Raw genomic sequence first — 22713 nt, 5'->3', positions numbered from 1 at the left:
AAAAAAAAAATTTCTCACAATTTATATAAAAATATGTAGTGTACCATCTATGTTTTGATTACAATGAAAAATTTCTCCCATGGTGGACCCTAGCTGACATGGACTCACCTAGAGGGGCCCGCCCAACGATGACGTGGAGTAAAGAGCTCCTCTTACCGCAACTGTATTTGTTTGCTTTGGAACTTCCAACAGCAGCCACATTTCCCAAATCTCCTCGTTATCTCTCTCTCCGAGCCACTGCGAGCACAGAGTGAGTGAGAGCCATGGAGATGGCAACCTGCAGCTTCCACAGCTCCTCCTTCACCCTTCCAAACCCTAACACCAACAACCCTAGAATTACTACCCTTTCCTCCAAGCAACTCTTCGGCTTCACCTTGCCTTCTTCCTCAACCGCCAAAACCACCACACTCAAACTCCGCTCCCGGAACTCGAATCGCTTCTCCGCTCACCCGCCAATCAAATGCTCCGTCTCCGAAGCCACCGAAGCCACCGAAGCCGCAGCCATCGAAACAGGTACTTCCGCTTCTTCTTCTCTTGCAACCTTTCATTTCTATGCCTCTGCTCCTCGTTTTCCCATTTACTGCAGCAATTCATTACGTTAGTTTGGTATTTGAAGAGGTTTATCTTCGAAGTAGTCTCGTAGCAACAGAGGTTGTTTTCTTCCGTGATTTGTTGATTGTGTGTGTGTGTGTGTGTGTTGGTTTGGAATGGTGGGTAATGTTAGTCTGATTGGGAACTTGGTTCTTGTCTTAGAGAGGAGGAGTAAATTGATGAGGAGAGCTGACATAAGGAACATAGCAATCGTAGCGCATGTTGACCACGGAAAAACAACTTTGGTTGATGCAATGTTGAGGCAATCAAAGGTAAGACTAGAAACCTCATCAAAATTCTTCATGTCTATATGATTTGGTTTGTATTTCTAAATTTCTTAATGACATTGTTGGGGGATTTTGTGCAGGTCTTTCGTGATAACCAATTTGTACAGGAAAGGATAATGGACTCGAATGATCTAGAGCGTGAAAGGGGAATTACTATACTAAGCAAAAATACCTCTATTACTTATAAAGACTCAAAGATTAATATAATTGATACTCCTGGACATTCTGACTTTGGAGGCGAAGTCGAACGCATCCTTAATATGGTGGAAGGCATTCTTCTAGTGGTACCCTTTTGCACGTTCTGTTGCTTTGGATTGTAATCCTTATGTGTAGTGTTTTTCATGTCAGCATTTTGCTTGCTATGTCTTTGTAGGTAGATTCTGTCGAGGGCCCAATGCCACAAACAAGATTTGTTTTGAAGAAGGCTCTAGAATTTGGCCATGCAGTTGTTGTTGTTGTTAATAAGATTGATAGGCCTTCAGCTCGTCCCGATTTTGTCATCAATTCCACTTTTGAACTATTTATCGAACTAAATGCGACTGATGAACAGGTAACAAATTTTTTGGATTTCCATTTGTTTCTCAAACCGGGTGCTTTATTTTGACTCCTAGTGCCTCTGAAACGATATATCTGGGGTGTTGAAATGGTATCTTGGAATACTAGGAACTAGTTTGTGGCTATTGTGGAATATAATAGCAAGAAATTTCCTTTTTGAAAACCTGTTTTAAATCTTGATCAGACTGAGAAAGCTAAAAAGTCTACAACAACAACAACAACAACAACAACAAAGCCTTTTCCCACTAAGTGGGGTCGGCTATACTAAGTGGGGTCGGCTAAAAAGTCTGTGGCATTAAAAGTCTAATCTCGTTGTTTTCCTTGCAGTGTGATTTCCAAGCAATATATGCTAGTGGTATTAAAGGAAAGGCTGGGTTGTCAGCTGATAAATTGGCAGATGATCTTGGGCCCCTTTTCGAGGCCATAATGAGATGCATACCTGGGCCTGCTATTGACAAAGATGGTGCACTTCAAATGCTTGTTAGTACCTTTTCTTTAATCTCATTGTTCTTTGTCCCTTTATTTTATGAATATTTACAACTAATATTGAGTGTAATATCCGGATTTAACTAGTTCTTACTTAAAGAACTGTACAAAATAATACAGCATAGAGAAGGCTGATCAATATAATGAGATCACAGGGGTTTTCTTGTATTTACCTGTTAATATTTGTAAATGATTAAGGCAATATGAGCTGATGCTTGCATACTTTGGAATAGTGAGTTCAAAAATTACCTATCACGTTTCAGACCAAGACGACCTTTTACTACATTTCAGGAAAATGAAAAAAGTTAATGGCTAAAGTTGACTGTTATGAATTACAAAATTTCTGGTCATATTAAAACAATTCAGTAGAGTGGCTAGCTAAGGCAAAGTGAACTGTAGTACAAAAAGCTTTTATTTTGTCACCATAATACTTGTGTAGCTTTAACTTGTTGCTACGAAACTTAGCTGCATTTGCTTTTACTTTACTCTTTTTATTTTTCGAGTTTTCTTAGTATTCAACTTAGGCATCTATAGACTATTCTGTACGTAATTTTAATCGAAATATTGCAGGTTACAAATATCGAGTATGATGAACATAAAGGACGAATAGCTATTGGACGTTTGCATGCTGGGGTTCTGAAGAAAGGGATGGATGTGAAGGTGAGTTTGAGCCAAATCTGGAAACCTGGTCAATGTGTTCTAGCTTTTTCTTTTCATTTATTTTCTTCACCAAATTAAATAGCTTGGGATATTATTTTCATGATATCTGACTATTGCTGTTAATATTTAACCCATATCAGTATTATTTTTACATATTTTATATGAATTCATAAGATTGTATTTTTTTTTCTTCACGATTGAAGTTCATTTCCAAAAAGAAAGGGAAGGCATAAAGTTCATCTTAATGCATTTTCTTCAATACAGGAAAAGAAACAAGTTTTCTAAACTTCTGCTTATGATGTGATTTTATAGGTATGCACCTCAGAAGATGCATGTCGAGTTGCAAGAGTTAGTGAGCTTTTTGTGTATGAGAAATTTAGTAGGGTTCCTGCAGAAAGTGTGGAGGCTGGTGATATATGTGCTGTTTGTGGAATCAATGATATTCAGGTTATAACTTTGTTGATGCCATTGCTATCACATTTTTTTATTTATAAATTTGAGAGTTATTTCTTGGTTTATTTAATATTTTAAATTTACTCAGATTGGCGAGACAATTGCTTGTAAGATCGCTGGGACACCATTACCTGCCATTAGGGTTGAGGAACCAACAGTGAAAATGGCTTTTGCCATAAACACTTCACCGTTTGTTGGACGTGAGGTATGCCTACAAAATAATTTCTACAGATGTTTACTGTCTCATACTTTTACAACTTGCCCCAATTCCTTAAGATTTCCTTTTAGGTATATGTATGAAACAAGCCAGAATAATCTGAACAATCTGCGCTTTGTAAAGTACAGAGACACCTTATCAATAGGGATCTCTTTCGATGATGGGATCACAATGTGGGCCCAATCCTCAATGCAGTCAATTCCAAGTCTTCACTTTTTTAGTCTCTTCGTGGATCATCCTTGTAAAAATCCAACAAATCTGAAATCAGTTATCTAATTATGATCAAATATATAGACAAACAGAGTCCTTTCGTTGAGAACTGAAATATAGATGATAATTCAAATGGGCAATCAATTTCCAACTTTTCTGATCTTTTTCCAGGGATGACTGTTAGATGGGAGTCTAAAACTTATACGGTTTGTATAGCCAGGCCATTTTGCAAAGTGGCACCAACAATGCTCCCCTTAATTCTCCTTGGAAGGGATCCCTATTCAAAATGAGCCTTTATAATTACATATGCATATATTATGTCCATCCAACAGTTTCTCAAACTACATTAATAGATTGAGCGGCTTACTGGGTACACTAGTTTCATTACATCATAATCTCTTTCCCAGCATCCTGGCTCTCAAAAATATACACACTATACTTGAGATGTACTGTTTATATAATTGGATATATTCTTGAGAATGCTTAACATCCCACATCTGGATTTCAAGCCTTACAGGAGCATTTGAATGGCTTGGTACTTACGTTAAGTCACTCATCTGAGACCTTATTATTAAAACCTAAAACTCCTAAACAGTCATTCTATATTCTAAAGTATATACCCTGTGGGCAATTGGAGCAGAAGATGTAAGACATGCTGCATTTTAAAAATGTGTGAAAGTAGAGATGATTTTGTATTAACATAAATAGGGTGATGTTTTTTGTTTCTGGTCGAAATAGGGTAAGTTCAATTGCCACATTATGGAATAGTATGATGTTAGACTGTTGGTCTGGCACTGTAGATTCAAACAAGAGTCCACCTAATCAGTGGTTCTTGATTGACGGTCTGTCAACATTGCATGCAAATTATCTGACAACTTAAGTTTCTGCCTGGTCAATGGTTCATATCTTTTGTTAATGTCCTACAGGTTATTAGTTCTGGCACAAATGTCAAGGGATCTTTATCTTGTGTGACCTTAATTGGAAATGTATTTGGTCCTTTTCAGGGAAAGTATGTTACCAGTAGGAACTTACGCGATCGTCTTTCTCGTGAGCTTGAGCGTAACTTGGCTATGAAGGTTGAAGATGGCGAAACAGCAGACACCTTCATTGTTAGTGGACGGGGTACTTTACATATTACGATATTGATCGAGAACATGTGAGTACGGTTATTTTGTTGTTATTCCACAATCCTGTTTCTTCTATATGCACCATTTTAAATGGTTATTCAATTCAGGCGAAGAGAAGGATATGAATTCATGGTGGGACCTCCCAAAGTTATTAACAAAAGGGTGAATGACAAATTGCTGGAACCATATGAGGTGAGTGTTGAAACTTTATTGTTTCTTATGTGTATGAAATGGGCGAATTTTGAAATTACTTACTATCATGGTTGAAGGCCAATATTTCCACTTTGATTGGAATGAAAACAGGGCACATCGTCATACTACTTAAAAATAATAATAAATGCATTGCTTAATTTTTAAGAACTGCAAAGCGGTGGTTCATTCAAAATTACAAATAAACGGTTGGCCAAATGCTTTTCTTTTCGAGGAAAATATCCCCTATAAGTTACGAATCATGCTACCGCTCATCTGATAGCAGTCGTTTATGTCATGTGGATTGCTTGCAGATCGCCACTGTGGAGGTGCCAGAAGAACACATGGGCCCTGTTGTTGAGCTTCTTGGCAAAAGGAGGGGGCAGATGTTTGATATGCAAGGAGTTGGGTGTGTAGACATTATCCTGTTTCTATTTTCATCTATAACTAATCATCTTTTATCAATGTGAATGCATAGTAGGCGATGATCAAGCACATGAAAATATTTAGAGCATAATTTTCTCTGTAACTCTAGCAGTGGTTAGGGTGCAACAAAAGTTTGCACCCTGTAAAAGATGGATTTTTAGATAAGGATACAGTAATTACCTAAAATCAGTTGCCAATCTATAATTTTATGCATCTGCTTGTGCAGGTGCAATATCCATGCACCCTCACATTTCCCCTGTATATGCAATGCACATTAGTTGACCTTGCACCTGAATGTCGAGCCCATAATGAAGACCTTGTGAGAAAGATTGTTGCTCCTTTAGTAATTTATTGTGCTTTCTATACCACAATTGCTTGTCAGTTTCACTCTTCCTGAACTAAAAAAGGTCGTACCCAGTGCACAAGGCTCCCGCTTTACGCAGGGTCTGGGAGAGGTGAATGTCGGCTAACCTTACCCCCATTTATGGAGAGGCTGCTCCCAAGTCTCGAACCCGAGACCTACCGCTTATGAGCGAAGGCACTTGCCATCACTCTTCCTGAACTGATGCAAATAAATTTCCATGTAGAACTCTCTTAACTAAAATTATGCACTTTTGGTTTTGAAATTATTAGACTATGTAACTGAAAGAACATTAGTAAACCAATACTTAATTGTCATCTAATAATGGTCCCCTTCCCCCGCAGTGGGTATCATGGAGGGTCATAGTGCTTTCACATACTCTCCTTTTTTTTGTCTGATTATGGCCGTGAAAGTTATTGAATTTTCTACTTGGTGAATGCAACATCTGATCTGATTATCTGTCTGGACTATGCATGCACCAGGTCTGAAGGCACAACCTTCCTCAAATATAAAATTCCAACTCGTGGCCTTCTTGGTTTGCGAAATGCAATTTTAACAGCTTCTCGTGGCACTGCAATTCTCAACACAATATTTGATAGCTACGGACCTTGGGCTGGTGATATGAGTACCCGGGATCAGGGTTCACTGGTAACTTCTGATATATAATTCATTATTTTGATGTTTAACTTTACAAGTCTTAGTGATGGTGAAAGCCTTTTGCCAATGTCTGTTATGGTACTGACTACAATAGTTGTTATATCACTTGTCACACTTTTGGACATCTAAAGCTGAGATGATTTTTTGCATTAAAGTGAAACTCAAGTTCAAGCATTCCAAGTCATCCAAAATAACAATAAGATCATATATGTGACTTGCATATATGTCTCCCCAGTGTCAGGATAACTAAATTTGAACTGTGAGAGATTTATTTTCAGGTTGCCTTTGAGGGTGGAACGAGTACTTCTTATGCCATTTCTAGTTCACAGGAGAGGGGGCAGTTGTTTATTGGTCCCGGGGTGGAAGTTTATAAAGGTCAGATAGTCGGCATCCATCAGCGGCCTGGGGACTTGTCCCTTAATGTGTGTAAGAAGAAGGCAGCAACAAATATCCGTTCCAACAAAGAACAAACTGGTGAGAAGCAACTATAGTGCTTGCTAATTTTTTTTCCTGTCTATTGCGCAAAAGAGTTAACTCCCTTCTGATATTGTTAAGTTTAAATTTATTAAGCTATGATAGGTTGACCAAAAAGATATATCGGTGAAATTTAGCTGTTTTAAGGCAATAATGCTGAGTAAATAATAAAAACTAAATTTTTTTCCTAACATTCCAATTATGTCTAACCAAGTTGTTACTTTGTATTTGTAAGCTATTTATCCCATTGTGAAGAGTACTTTTAGGCAGACCCAATAAACATAGTACTACATGGGGCAACCTAAATAGATTGAATTTTCATCAGAATAATTTTGCTTTTGCTCTACATGATTCGAATGTCCGCTCTTTTTTTCCCAGAACAAAATTATCCTTATATTTGTGAGGAGAACAGGATATTTGATGTTTCTTAAGTTTAATGGTGTCTTATGCTTAATATTTGTCAGAACTAGTGCAATAGCCCTTCAATTAGGCTAGTATTTTCTGAAAGGTCTCTCCAATTTCCCACTTCAATAATCTACCAAGGCATTAATTGCTTATAAAATGGTTGGGTTCTCATGTTTTCTTCTAAGTTTTTTACGAGTAATTCAATTTTCTTGAGTTAGTACATCCGCAGAAGCAAGCCTCAGTTTATAGCATTTGATAATCTCGAATCTCCCTTTTCTCTGTGCAGTGATTCTTGACACCCCATTGGATTACAGTCTGGATGACTGCATTGAGTATATTCAAGAGGATGAATTGGTGGAGGTAACTCCTGCGAGTATCCGAATGTGCAAGAACCCAAAGTTTTCAAAGAAATCAAACAGGTAGTAAGTTTTCGTTAATACATATATGATGTGAACCGATGATTATACCGGCAAAGCTCATTGCTTTATGTTTAGACATTAAGGAGAAAGAGTAAGCAAAGTTTTGCAATCTTAATTGGTTGTATATAAAAGAATGAGACTCAAAGTTGTGGTACTATAAGATGTTCACTGGTGATGTGAAAAGACAAATTGAATTGATGAAGATTTCTGACTTTGAGTTGTAATGGAGACTGCCATTGTCACATAGTTTTTATTTTATCGAAGAAATCAATACTTTTAGCTAATGGAACGGAAATGTTATCAAAGGATATATTATTTTGCGAATTTTAACTGCTGCTTGTTCGAGCTCAGGCCTGTCATCAGTTGCTTAACAGGTACGTTTTGTCACTTGCTCAAACTCTCTTATTGTTAAGATATTCCAAGACCTATCTATTGGTTAGAACAATTTGTTGTCAAATTATAGAGAAACAACCCACTTCCAACGACACCGACCCTAACTTGTTAATTACCGCATGCACAGTTTGATCGTGGTGTGGATTTGTCACAAAAAGCATCGGTATTAGTTGAAGTGAGGTCATACCAACTTAGGATATTTAAACTCTTCTTTTTTCTCAATTTCTGCCCGACGTGGAACATTTCAACATTTGTGTGTTTGTGAGATATATAACGAAACCGTGATTCATACGACCCGGGACAAAGAAGATATGTAAGACCAAACCCTAAGAGAGAGTCATACGTACACGAAAGAGCATTTCGTTTCGTTTTGTTGACTTTTTAAGCGAAGGGACTAGTATTAAAGGCCTAGAAGACGATAAGTTCTTGGTTGTTCTGCCCCTCCTCTTGTAGTATCGCTTGTATAAAAACACCGATCTGGACCCAAGTATGATCGTTTTATATTCGGTCAAACAGTCGAGTCTCTGTCATTTGTGGTGTGGTGTACGGTACAAGGGCTGATTCAACGCAATGTAGTATTGACTTGGTAGCTCTACAGATGGTCTTCTTTCTCGTCTTCTAGTACTAATTGTTATACTTAACAAGATCAATAGTTTATTTTCATTACAAAAAACTAAGACTAATTCTGTCTATGTCTCGATACCAACTGCTTTTCAAATATTTTTCTCCTAATTATTTGTCATAAAAACGCAAGCGTCGACGTTTGTTTTTCTTCTACTCATTCCATATTTTTCTGCTAATAATTTTATCAATTGCACCCCACCTATGAAATTGTCCTCATTTCATAGAAAATTCCAAATGCATATCGTGAAATCTCCATCAGTGTTTTAAAACATGCGCCTCAAGGCGTGACTAGGCGGGAGTGAAATGGCATGTGCCCAGTGGGAGTAGGCGAAACCTTGCCTAGATGTGGTCGAGTTGCGCCTTAAGGTGTTTTGAGGCGGCCGAAATCCTTGTTTGAAATTTTCTTGGGACCCATCGAAGTCGAAGGCTGGGCCTTTGAGGCTTTGCCCTCTAGTTCTTTTCCAGTTGCGGCGGCAGTGTCTTCACGAAAAAGATGCCCGCGAAGAAGAAGGATTTTTTGTGACACTTGGCCCAAAACAACGTCGTCTTGTCTAAGTATAATTTTTTTTTTAATAACCCACAGCAGTCCCCAATTTTTTTTTTCAACACCCACAGTGTTCCCTAGTTATTTAGGTCCCTTAAGACTTTCGCCTAGGCAGGACTATCCATAAAATGTGTCGACTACGCCTTCGCCTTTTAAAACATTCATCTCTATATAATTGTCACATACATACAAGGGAGAAGAGAAATATCAAACGTGAGTTGCGGATTTTTCTTCAAGAGTATATTTCTAGATGGATAGAAAGAAATAAAGTTGCCCAAGGCATAGTCATCTCATCGAGCTTCCTATCAAAGGTTTTGAATTTTCGAGTGTCATTTTCGAACCTCCAACTCGTTTATTGAACTATGGTGCCCCCCAATTCTATCATGCGTGACTATTTGGTCTCCGTCACATTCTGTCAAAATGTCGTCAATTTGCCTACGGAGACATGCATTGGTTGAAACAAGAGTTTTATTGGATGCCTCATCCCAGGGCCGTCTCTGAGATTTTGGGGACCCTGTGGAAAATTTATAAAAGCGCCCTTCCTTAAGATAGGTCTTAAAAAATGTAGGACAATGTATTAACGCTAGAAAACAATCATTTAAATCAAAACAAAGTTTAGCACTCATTGATTGCAAGTTTAAAAATGTCATTAATAATAAGTAAAAAGAGTTACAAACATAATGTTCACTAAATAATCAAAAGTAGTTCAATCTTACAACCAAACAAGAAAACAAACTGCAAAAACTCTAACTTTAAAGTTTCACTTGAATATGTAACATTATTATATAATAATATTAAAAAATACCATCTTTTATGGTGTATTATTGGCACTCAAAATATCTTATTGTACTTTAAATTTTTGTATTTAGAAAGAAAAAAAAACGCTTATAAGCAGTGTAAGATGAGATTTTAAAGTGCTAACAAAATCAATTTTTGAATATAGAACATTATTTCATAACAAAAACAATTTTAAATATATAATATTATTACATATTAGTAGGTGACAAAAATTTTGGGAGCCCTGTGCGATTGCACTTTTCGCACCCCCTCAACACCGCCTTTGAGCCTCATCCCTCCCAGGTTATGGAGCACGGAAGCGCGCATGCACGTTCTTTCCCTAAGAGGCTCAATAGTCATCGTTGATACCTTTCCATCAGATGGTGAGAACATTAACGTTGAAGTGCCTTATTTGCCTTGGGTGATGCCATTTCGTCCCAGAGACGAGACTAATCTGCTCCAGAAGAGTGCAGGGGGAATACTTCTTTCCTTCCTAAGGCCTCTTCATTTTCCTTTGAAGCCCAAGCTCATGGAATTGGTGATCTTGTAGTGACTGACTAAAAAAGAAAAAGGCAAAAAACTGTTTACTACCCTTATGTTTCGTGGTTTTCAACATTTAGTACATTAAGTTTTTTTGGTCCCAGAGTCATACCTAAAGTGTAAATTTTGGGACAGTTTCATACATCCGTCAGTCAAACTGTTAATTCTCCCGTTAAGTGATGACGTGGCGCCCATGTGGACAATGACTGGCCGCCACGGGGGTCCACGTGGATTTAAAAAAAAAAATTCTTTCTTTCTTCTTCTCTCTTTCTTCTCTTCTGGGACGTGGAATTTTTTTCCCCTTCTTCTTCTTCTTCTTCTTTCTTTCTTCTCTCAGGGGCACCCACCCATTCCCCCTCCCTCCTCCTTCCTCCCTTCTCTTCCCTGCACCCATCCTCCACGCACACCTACCAATTCCCCTCCTTCTCTCCTCTGCACTTACCAATTTACCGCGATTGCTTCTTCGATTGGGAATTAGGGTTCTTGGGTTGCGTTTCAGATTGGGATTTTGTAAAATCGAATTGGGTTTTGATTGTTGGGGTTTAATTTGTGTTTGCAGATGGCCCGCACCAAGCAAACTGCTCGAAAGTCCACCGGGGTTTAATTTGTTTTCTTTCAATGTGTTGATTCTGTTTGTGTACCTTTTGAATTGTGGGTTGTGTTTGGTTTCTTTGATTTCGAACTGGGTTTGTGGGAAAATATTGGATTTTGAGTTATGGGTTGTGTTTGGATTGTGGGATTGTGTATTGTGTCGGTGGAGAAATGTCGAGTTCATCGGAGACTGAGGAGGTTTCAGGCCAGAGAGGGATGAGGACGGCGAGAAGCTTTCGAACTTCACTCAGACATGCAACATGCTTTGCCAGTACCTCAAGGAGAAAGGCAACTTTGGAGATCTGAATCTTGACATGGCGTGCAGATGAGAGAAGGGATGGAGAAGGAGGGTAATGGGTGGGTGTGCATGGAGGATGGGTGCAAGGAAGAGAAGGGAGGGAGGAAGAGGGAGGGGGAATGGGTGGGTGCCCTTCTGAAGAGAAGAAAGATAGAAGAAGAAGAAAAATTTCACGTCCCTGAAGAGAAGAAAGAAATGAGAAGAAAAAAGAAGAAAGAAATAAAAAAAAATATTTTAAAAAATCCACGTGGACCCACGTGGCGCCCAATCATTGTCCACATGGGCGCCACGTCATCACTTAACGGGAGAATTAACAGTTTGACTGATGGATGTATGACACTGTCCCAAAATTTACACTTTAGGTATGACTCTGGGACGAAAAAAACTTGATGTACCAAATGTTGAAAACCACGAAACATGAGGGTAGTAAACAGTCTTTTGCCCGAAAGAAAAAATAACAAAAATTTCAGACGAATTGGTGATTTGAGATTTTATTTTCTTACCAGATTTAATATTCTATTCATTAATCTATTAATATATAATATAGAAATAAAATAATTCATAATCATCTAGTTTACAGAACTCGAATCATGTACGAGTCCTCAGCCGCTGGATGGGAGTGCCACTTAGTATTACACTATAGTGGTGTACTTCTTCACTTGTAAGTGAGAGGTCTTAAGTTTAATTTTTGCTAAAGACGAAAATGAACCACATTAACTCGCTAACCAAATAGAGAATCCTTTGGAGGTTCTCCGGAACGCTTGGAACCACAGGCCATGAGATGAGACGAAATGCTTCATGTATGGCTGTCGTTTTTGGTTTGCGTACTCCTCGTTTGGTAGTTAAAACTTTGAGTAAAGGGTCTCAAAGGTCAAGCGCTTGCCAATTAACATTAATATAGAAAACCAAGTTGCTTCTAACTTCAAATGTTTTTCTTACCATGCAATTCAAGTAAAGCTCACATTATTTTTCTCATAAACTAAAAAACCTTCATATATGAAGCACCGAGAAAATTTATTCTATCATCAGTTGTATGTAGTCATTAATCTATCTCATATTTGATTATGAAGATTAGATTCACCAAGTATGTATACCTCGGTGACAATTAAAAATCTCCCCTACAAAATTTAATATCAACCCAAAAGCCTAAGCATATTTTAGAGGTAACCCAAAAATTTAAAATATTCTATATTCAAGTCTTTAATTATCCTTTTTATGACTTTATTATCCTTGCTATTAAATTTTGTCTCTCCTTGAATTTTTCTCTTGTTTAATATTCTTTTATTGACATTTGTAACATGATATTATACTCTTTTGATGAAGTTTTTTCCGATTTCATCTTTGTTATAAGAAAGAAAACTACTCAAAGTAGATAATGATGTTCAATTTTTGCATTTTTTTTCTTCTAAGGACTCAAATATTTTTCTTAGGTAGACAATAGTTTATATCTATGTCATACGTACATAATAATGATTTTCAATATTTTGTATCTTCGTTGTAGGAAAAAAAAAGCATAAATTATGAATTTTCTAGAGTCTTCTTTTTTGTGTGTCAAAGAGTTGAGTCAATGTCGTGTACGGTGTGGGCGTGCAAGGGAGGCTGATTCAACACAATCCATTGTTGATCTGGTTACCTCTACCAAATTATTTTCCTCTTCTTCTTCTAGTGCTAATTATTTGATCTACTTAATTAACAACACTATAGTTTTTGTTCATGTCCCAATACCAACTGCGCGCTTTTCAAGTATTTTATTCTAATTAAAAAAAAAAAAATATATATATATATATATACACACACTTCTTTTTTAAAAATAATAATAATAATAATAAAGGAGGGCAGTTGGTGGCAAGTCACTGTTATCCACTCCTTTCCAACCCGGGAAGGCTATGAAAATTTAATTGAATATCAGGGTGCGCGACGAATAAGATTACAAAATAATAAGAATATTATTAAACAAACAAGAATGCAGAAACGGCTACAAAATCTCAAAATGCTACATCGTGACAAACTTATTCTCAATTGAATAACAAACATGTTATTTATAATAAACTAAACTTGAAACCGAAACCCTAATGCTAACGGGCTAAACCCAGAAAGCCAAACATTAAAGTAACCCTAAATACTAATATTTTCTAACAAATTTCACTATGTCCGTGATCACAATCAGGCAGACTTACTAGCTCGGAACATCGTACCTAGAATCTCCTACATTTTTTTATTCATTAGGAAGCCGCAATCCGCTTTCTTACTACTGGCCATTATTGTGGTTTATATATATATACTTCTAATTATTATCACTTCCAACCATTCATTCTCTTAAAAACATAGGTCATCTTTTCTCCTCATCACTTCGTTTTTTATGCTAATATTTTCATCACTATGTGTGGGAGTCTTCCAGACTCGTCAAAGGGTTTGTTTGACCCTCTCGGACCCAAGTATCGGGACATGTGTACGTGTGGACTTCAAGCCCATTCTAGAACATAAGGTGGACAAACCCAAACATGGGTTCGGAAGGTCCAACCGAATGCGGGGTCTGTACGGTACTCTTCACGAAGCTAGATGAATAGATTCGATACACCCCAATCGAAATTCGGGGTGTGATTCCATAGGTTCCAGCCGAAGCAAAACACTTTGTTCAATACACCCCAGCCGAGACTGGGCGTGTCCTTCAGTAGACCCTTACCGAAGCTAAGTAGGTATTTTGGTAGATTCCAACTAAAGTTGGGCCTGTACAATTTGACACACACCAACCGAATCACTGGTATGTCTCTCTCGCCAAAATTACTAGACTCACCATATCAGGCATCGTCTGGGGTTTATGGGATCGAGCCGAAAGACTCCAAACCTCGCTATCATCCTTGATCGAACTGAGAGAGGTGGTTCCAGGCAAGGCACAAGCCATGGGTGCTCAAAGGAACCTTAATTTGGTACAGCAGAGGGAACTTATGCCGGCATGGACCACGGGGCACGAATCTTCACCTATAAACTTGGTGGAGGTTTTGGGTTCTCGACTCCAACCGGGACTTTCACGGTATAGGGTTTTGGAATTTCTTTCTTTTCTCTTCTTTATTTTTTATTTTTTGATATGCTCACACACATGTACATCAACATATAACATGCATATAGCATAGAACACTAATCATAGTATTCATGGCATGAAATAAATTGAAACCAAATAAACTAGGGTTTAGGATTACTTGAATGTTGATATAAGATGGTGAAAAGCTTTCGTGAGATTTTCTTTAGGATCTTCTCTTTCTTGCAGAGAAACTTTGTGCTGATAACGTGTTGTGAAATAAACTTTGAAAGTGGTGAGAGAGAGTGGGAATACATAGGAAGAGAGAAGTGCTCATGTTTATGATAATTGTATTCCCCTTATGGCCTTGTACCGTTATTTATACTAACCATGATAGGCTTTCTTGCCTTCCAAGTAATACAAAGGCTATGAAGATTTGGTCTCAAAATCCTACTTGGGTTCTACTTTTAAGTTTATACAATCACATTCCTAAATAGACACACAATTCGCAACAGTTTAATCATTTTTGTTGCTATTGTTTAATTTATTCAATTTAAAGGTTATAAATAAAAATGGGCATGTAAGAGAAGAAAAGACTTGACTTATTTAAATCAAACGATAACGGCTTAAAGCTAATTAACATAGTTAGTAAATTCGCGTATGTACATATTTTTCAAAAATTCATCCATTTTTCGTGCACATCTCATTGTTTTGTTAAATTACATCTTTTTAAAATTCCAATGTACACTACATGTGCATACATACTTTTCCACGTTATTTTCACTATCAGAACCTGGATGTGCTGGTGGAGTTGAGCTACGGGTTGAGAGAGGCGATGGTGGGGTTGAATTTGAAGGATGAGAAGGTGCTTCAAGAGGTGGGATGTGGTGGTGCCACTCCACTCTCTCTCTCTCTCTCTCTCTCTCTCTCTCTCTCTCTCTCTCTCTCTCTCTCTCTCTCTCGGATCACCACACGACCATTTTTTCTCTGCTTGAAAACTCCTAAACACTTCCTTCTCTCCCATCCCGCCAACTTTTTTTTCTTGCTGCGAGGTTTATCCTTGTTGGGGTTTTCTTAATTTTCTGTTTACTTGTTTGGGTTTTACTAAAATTCCCGTATCTTATTGGGTTTCTACCTCCCAAGTTTCTTCTTGTTTTCACACATAGATTCTCCAAGTGATTTTGGTTACTTCAAATTTTTCTGAGTTTTTGTTCTCTTTTTCCAAATCTTTGTTGTGCTTGAACTTTGAGGTTTCAGAGGTGTCGGGAGTAGGATCTATGACGGAGAAGGATAAATTGGTAGTGATGGAGAAGGAGAAATCTCGTTTTGCGTAATGATTGAGTTAAAAATACGCACTATGTACACTATATGTACACAATATGTACATGACCTACATAATATGCTCACATATCTAAGCTCAACCCAAACATCCAGAGCTCACGTCATCACCTGTGAGTTTTTACAATTTATATCTAAGTATTTTCATCATTTCACTTTTGTGCATGATTAGCATGGTTTATGTATGACCGATTTGTCTTATTTTAATCTTAAAATTAATAAAATGAGTCATTTTTGTTTGTTTTCCTATAATATATATGTGTGTATTCTTCATGTATCAGACATTTTTCATATTTTACCAATTATGCTGATTGAACCTATCACGACACACTAGCAACATCGTTTTATATTTTTGCTCAAGAAAAGAGAATGCATTAGAAAGAGAAATTAAGAGTAAAATCAGTTTCAATACAATCAAAGAAAAACACATTCCAAGCTTTTGAAGGCAAAGAAAGATCCCAAATATGATAATTCTGGAAGCTCAGGCCACAACTTGTAAAAGCATTCGCGAAAAAGTTGACCTCTTTGTAGACATGTTTCCAAGTGACAGTATTGAAGGTGTTGGCAAGCCACACCATCTAAACTAAGTTTCAGTCTCCTTGGTGTTGGAAAATATTAGGATTTTATTTTATTTGAATATTTGGTTTTCTGGGCTTAGCCCGTTAACATTAGGGTTTTGGTTTCTTACCTTTTTAGGTTAGGGTTAGTTTATTATAAATAGCATGCTTGTTATTCAGTTTAGAATAAGTTATTCACAATGTAGTCTCTTAGGGTTTTGTAGCCGTTTCGACATTCTCATTTGTTTAATAATAATTCCTATTATTTTTTTAGTCTCGTTCGTTGCACACTCTGATATTCAACTTGGTATCAGAGCAGGTTTAATCTTTCAGGATTTAATCTGTTCTTAATAGGTATCCATGTTGTTGTTGTTTGTTTGATATTAGTTTTCAGTGTTAGTTTTGAAAAGAAAAAAATTGAACATGTTTGCTCTGAAGTCGCACCACCTCAGATCCCTGCATACCTGAAACACCAGCCACCAGCCTTCGTAGGTCTACCCTCGTCGTCTCTATGTGAACCATTCCGCAATAGGCCATCGTTGCACCACTTGCTTCCCGCACCCACCATCACCTGCATGATCCTCATCCGCTGCTGCAACAACTCGCATCTCCGCATCACTACCATGTCGCTTAATCAACCCTCGCTCGACCCGCACCAGTACCTGACCTGCCAATGTTGCTCTGCATCCATGATTTCCCTGTTGTCACCTGTCAAAACCACCGAAGCTGCACCCTTGTCGTACCATCTTCGCAAGCCTAGATCCCATGAACTTGTACTAGATCCAGTTACAATCTGGGCGTTTGTATCTGCCAGTCTAGAAACAAAATGAAAGAAAAAGAAAAAAAAAACAGAATAAGAGAGAAAAAAGAAGGAAAAAGAAAAAATTGTTTGGAGTTTTTGAGGCCCCCGCACGGGCAAAAGAAAAAACATATGGTTTACGTTTGTTTTAGGCCCACATACTCTTTGGAATTGTTTTGTGACTGTCACTCAAGTGTTGAATTGTGACCAGTCGAGTGATAGTATTTGTGTTTTTTTGTTCGTTGCTATAATTGAGATATGAAAGTCTCGTCCGTTTATAGACGGGTTCTTTCCATACTCTCAACACTAGCCAATTTGAACCAGAACTAGTTTGCCAGTCAGAATTAAGAATCAAGTCAAAAATCAAGAATCAGTTTGCCAGTTTGCCAGTCAAGTCAAGTTCGCCAGCCAAGTCAAGTCAAGTCAAGTTCGCCAATCAAGTCAAGTCAAGTCAAGTCAAGTTTGCATGCCTGTCATTCCGTCAAACGGAGCCAGGCCGCATCTGCTTGTTTGCAAACCCATGTCGTATACCGTCATGAGTTTGACGCGGGGGGGGGTGTTGGAAAATATTAGGATTTTAGTTTATTTGAATATTTGGTTTTCTGGGCTTAGCCCGTTAACATTAGAGTTTCGGTTTCTTACCTTTTTAGGTTAGGGTTAGTTTATTATAAATAGCATGCTTGTTATTCAATTTAGAATAAGTTATTCAAAATGTAGTCTCTTAAGGTTTTGTAGCCGTTCTGGCATTCTCGTTTGTTTAATAATAATTCCTATTATTTTTTTAGTCTCGTTCGTTGCGCACTCTGATATTCAACTCTTGGGACATGACATTTCCTCTGAGCTTAGCAATCAAGAGAAACGTAGTTGCTTGACAAAGCATGTCAAAGTATCGGGGCAAAGAAAAAACTAATGCACATAAACTAACTTTTCCTCAAATAAAGTAAAAGGATACTTTGGATGCTGTTTCTGGTTATGAATATTCTTTAATTGAAATCTTATTGGTTTTTAATTTTTTATCGAAATTCCTGAAATTAATGTGATAATTTATTTTTATGTATATTACTATATTTTGTAATTAAAAATTGAAATTTATAGTTGTTTATATTAATGAGATTTTAAATAAAAAATCATAATTTGAGCGATTAAAAATATTAAAATATAAATTATACTATTGTGTGTGTGTGTGTGTGTGTGTATAAACATGGGTATATTTGTCACATCTCGGCCTGGGCCCCCACCACATCTCGGACTCGACTGCACCGTAGCACGATATTATCCGTTTTGGGCCCCTACCACGATATTATCCGTTTTGGGCCCCTACCACGCCTTCATGGTTTTGTTTCTAGGAACTCACACGAGAACTTCCTAGTGGGTCACCCATCTTGAGAATGCTCTCGCCTGAGCTCGCTTAACTTTGGAGTTCCTACGGAACCCCGAAGCTAGTGAGGTCCTAAAATGTCTCGTGCTAGATAGAAATGAGAATATACAAAGGCTTACATGATCCATTTCCTTAGGCGATGTGGGATGTAACAACATTCATCTAAATTAATCAAAAAATTATTGTACCAAAACATGGGTACATTCTTCAAAATCACAACAATGAAAAAAAATATTAGGCTTAATAACATTAGTAAATTTCTTTGATTAAACTTGACATGAATACATTTTCAAGTCAAAGAAAAAAGAATGTACCCATCCATATAAGTTTAAAAATGGATTAAAAAAAAAAATTGAATAGATTTTATAATAAAAAAAGGTACATTTTACATATAACAAATTTATAACATCCCACATCACCCAGGGGAGTGATCCTTAAATGTATATTCACATCCCTTCCTAGCACGAGACCTTTTGGGAGCTCACTGGCTTCGGGTTCCGTCGGAACTCTGAAGTTAAGCGAGAAGGTGGCTAGAGCACTCCTAGGATGGGTGACCCACTGGGAAGTTGCTCGTGAGTTCCCAAAAACAAAATCGTGAGGGAATGGTAAGCCCAAAGTGGACAATATCGTGCTACGGTGGTGGAGCGGGCCCGGGAAATGATCCGTCCCGGGCTGGGATGTGACAAATTGGTATATTTAAGAAGGAGTACATTTTAAGATTAAAATTTTGATAAAATTACATGAATGAGTACATATAAGTAGGGATGGGCAACGGTTATGATGGACCGGTAACCGCGGTTATTTACCCATAACCGTTTATGCTCATACCTGCATAACCGTTATCCGTTGGGTAATTGCCTAAACGGTTATACCCATACCCATAACCGTTTATAAACGGTTAACCATACCCATAACCGCATACCCATTTAACCGTAACCGTTTAATACCCGTTTACCCATTTACCCTTTTTAACCCGTTTATCTTTTTTTTACCATTACCCATTTTCACCCGTCTACATGTTTTTTAACAACTTGAAAATTAAAAAAAAATATTGTCATAATTTTTTTCTTTTTGACAATTAAACATCGTTATATCATACATTTCTGCATTTTAATTTTTTAAGTCCTTATATCATTCCAATAATTGAAATAATAATTTACGGACGATATTTTTAACTGTTACCAATGAAGGTAAATATAATATTTGTTAAGTATTATTGGGTTACAATAATTGTTTAGAAGACATTTATATAAATTTTACAGTTACCCACAAGGAATTTAAATTAATTTGGCGAATTCCTTGATGATGTGAATCATCATTCCTGTAGCAATGTTATTGAGAGAAAGACCGATGAATTCCTTGCTAATTTATTGGATGCTAAGTATTATTGGATCAAGAACATGATTTGTGTTAGTTTTACATATATAAAATGAATAAGTAAACGATTACCCATTTATAACCACGGTTAATACCCATAACCATCCATTTAAATTTCGCGGGTAAACGGTTATACCCATAACCGTTTCTTTGTCTAAACAATTATCCATAACCGTAACCGTTTAATTTAAATGGACGGGTAATCACGATTTCCCATAACCAATACGTATTTGCCTATCCCTACATATAAGATTAAAAAATTGAAAACATTTTTTAAAAAAGCTAATGGGTACAAACTTATTCTAATTTTTTATTTATTTTGGAATGTTTTGAATTGAAAATTAGTTACGAGTTTAATAAACGTGTGAGTATTAAAATTCTAAATCTATTATTAATTTTTATTTTAAAAAATTATATAACTAACATGTAAATTCATTATTACATTAATGCTAGGGATTTTGATGAAATTTTGAAAAGTAATAAGGTTTCAGTTAATGAACATTAGTAACTAGGGACTAGATACTAATTTTTCCTAAAGTAAACAAAACTTGCTGTTCCATTTGTGATAAATTTAAATCGACGTTAGGCGCTTTAGACTTGGAATGAGAATCCCTTTTGGATCTCCAAGATTTTCACATCGTGTCTGTTTATTATATATCGGACAATTAATTTTTATTAGATACTATTTATGTTTAATTTTAAATAAAAATATTTAAAATAATTTGTATTCGCACGATAAACGAATACAATGCTTGCATTCTCGGAATCCTCATAAATAGGATCCGCATAGAGGATCCTCATTCAGACTTTTTCTCTTTGCATGGTGGAAAAAATGTTGATTAAGATTGAAAATAATTAATTGACGCGTGGATTCCAATTGCTTCTACACATAAGTCGTCAAAATAACGTGGCACCGGCCATTAATTTGTTTGGTGAGATGTCGATGGCTTGGGATACAATCATGGTCTAAAATATTCATAATATTTCGATATTTTTATCGAAATTTTCGTGTTTTTGAACTACCGATATTTTTTTGGACTTCCGATATTTCCAATATCATCAATATTTTAGACCTTCCTAAGTCACTCATGTATCTTACCATGCAATGTACAAAATGTAAAATATTGTACTAATTCATTATATATAAATGATTATATTGTGTTTAAACTTCTTTCACTAATTACTACATATTTTCTACACTCACAATGTTTGTCAGCTCGCTATATAATCAACTTAAATCAGTTATATCTATCATGTAATGCATTTCCTTCCAATTTTTTGTGATAAACTAATAGATAATTGACTATATAAACATCCTGCAAAGTTTCAATAAAAATTTCCAAGTTTTTCTTACAATTTTCGTGGTTTTTATTCAATTTTTATCGATATCGATAATATCCCAATATTTCCATCGAAATTTCCGTGTTTTTGGACTATCGATATTTCCGATATCATCGATATTTCCGATATCATCGATATTTTATATCTTTGATACAATGCAAACCCAAACTCATTGGGTTTTTTTTTCTTTCTTAGTTTTAGTTCTCTTCTTAAAAAAAGTTCACTGCATATATAGTGAAAAATGTTTGAGCTTCATTAATATGTAATTAATGTTGTTTAGACAAAAAATATATATATTTGCTGACATTTTTTAATATATGCAAAGTCATTTTATAAAATATGTCAATTTTGTACGTTCAAATAGTTTTATTGTTAATTTATAAGCTTAAAACTGAAGGGGTGTAGTCAAATGAGGATTTTAAAGAATTTTAAAAGACTTTAGAATCATGGTGTAGTCAATTAGGATTTTAAAATATTTTAAAAGAATCCGTTCAAATTCAGGGGTAGTCAATTAAAGGATTTTAAAATACTTTAGAACCTTGATGCAGTCCACTAGGATTTTAAAGGATTTTTATAGAGTTCATGCAAATCTCTAGGTATTAAAAAATTCATAGATTTTGAAGGATTTCTTTCAAAAGAGATTTTGTAGGATTTGAGAAGGGATTATAAGTTTATAAGAAAATCCTACCTCCACCCGTAGGATTTCTCTTCAACCCCCTCGCTCTCTCTCTCCATTCTGCAACTCGGTCTTTCTTTTTCACTCTCCATTTTCTTCCAGACATAGAACCTACCACCTGATTTCCCTTCACTTTCTTCCGTCACCGGTCTTAGTTGCAAACTTGAATTTTTTGAATTGTACAATATTTTTTGAATTTTTTATTTCCTTTATTTTGGACTATGTAATAGTATTTCTTGTAATGCTTTGATGGGAAGTGTTAATAACTACTAGCAGTTCTTGTAATGATCATGCGTTCTATCTGAAGGTGTTAATTTTTTACTATGTTAATTGAACTCTTGAAAATTACTACTAAGAATCTTATTGTCAATTCAAGCTTTCTATTCTTTTTCGTGTAATCATGTTAGTGTAAGTGTGCAAGCATCTTCCAAAGCCTATTTATATTGGTATATTAGTAGTTGTACTTAGACTGAACAACACATTATGAACTAATCAATTGTTGAGGAAAAAATGTTAATTTTGAGACGATTGATTTAAGAACTACATGTTTTGGATAGTTAAAATTATTTTTCGTAAAGAAATCACAATTTAAATGAGAAATGAAAAGAAAAGACATATTTGATTGGTTTATATTTCCATATATATATATATATATATGTTTATGTCCTCTTTAGATTGTGCACTGAGAAAATATTTTATGTTGTAGGAGTCAAAAAAGAAACTATAAGAAATCTATGTAAGAAATCCTTACAAATCCTTACAAATCCATAATAATATGTCAAAATCCATATGAAATTGTAGAATTTATTAAAATCCTTTGAAATCTGTCACTTAAAAAAATCCATTAAAATATTCTAAAATCCAAATTGACTACACCCTCTTAATGCTATGAAAGATTAAAAAGAATTAAGTGTTGGTGACTCATTTAGTGGTTGTTTGAGAATTTA

At 36.1% G+C, this 22713-nt stretch overlaps 1 protein-coding gene across 1 annotated transcript; it reads left to right on the top strand.

Moving 5' to 3' along the window:
- Window positions 1-189: 189 nt before the first annotated feature.
- Window positions 190-7728, top strand: LOC126599243 (putative elongation factor TypA-like SVR3, chloroplastic). The gene is made up of 14 exons (XM_050265594.1): window positions 190-513; window positions 754-863; window positions 959-1162; window positions 1252-1428; window positions 1761-1913; window positions 2490-2579; window positions 2892-3026; window positions 3121-3237; window positions 4464-4615; window positions 4694-4778; window positions 5090-5184; window positions 6045-6210; window positions 6498-6693; window positions 7385-7728. The coding sequence occupies exons 1-14, from the start codon at window positions 264-266 to the stop codon at window positions 7519-7521; spliced, it is 2067 nt and encodes a 688-aa protein (XP_050121551.1). The 5' UTR covers window positions 190-263; the 3' UTR covers window positions 7522-7728.
- The last annotated feature ends 14985 nt before the right edge of the window (window positions 7729-22713 follow it).

This window comes from Malus sylvestris, chromosome 14 (assembly GCF_916048215.2).
Source record: "Malus sylvestris chromosome 14, drMalSylv7.2, whole genome shotgun sequence".
Taxonomy (NCBI): domain Eukaryota; kingdom Viridiplantae; phylum Streptophyta; class Magnoliopsida; order Rosales; family Rosaceae; genus Malus; species Malus sylvestris.
This window is presented reverse-complemented; position numbering and strand designations above follow the sequence as displayed.

Excerpts from the sequence above, each read along its gene's own strand:
- LOC126599243 (XM_050265594.1), top strand. The coding sequence starts at position 264 with ATGGAGATGGCAACCTGCAGCTTCCACAGCTCCTCCTTCACCCTTCCA. Across the intron at positions 1,429-1,760 it reads TAAATGCGACTGATGAACAG|TGTGATTTCCAAGCAATATA; the intron begins GTAACAAATTTT and ends TTTTCCTTGCAG. Across the intron at positions 2,580-2,891 it reads AGAAAGGGATGGATGTGAAG|GTATGCACCTCAGAAGATGC; the intron begins GTGAGTTTGAGC and ends GTGATTTTATAG.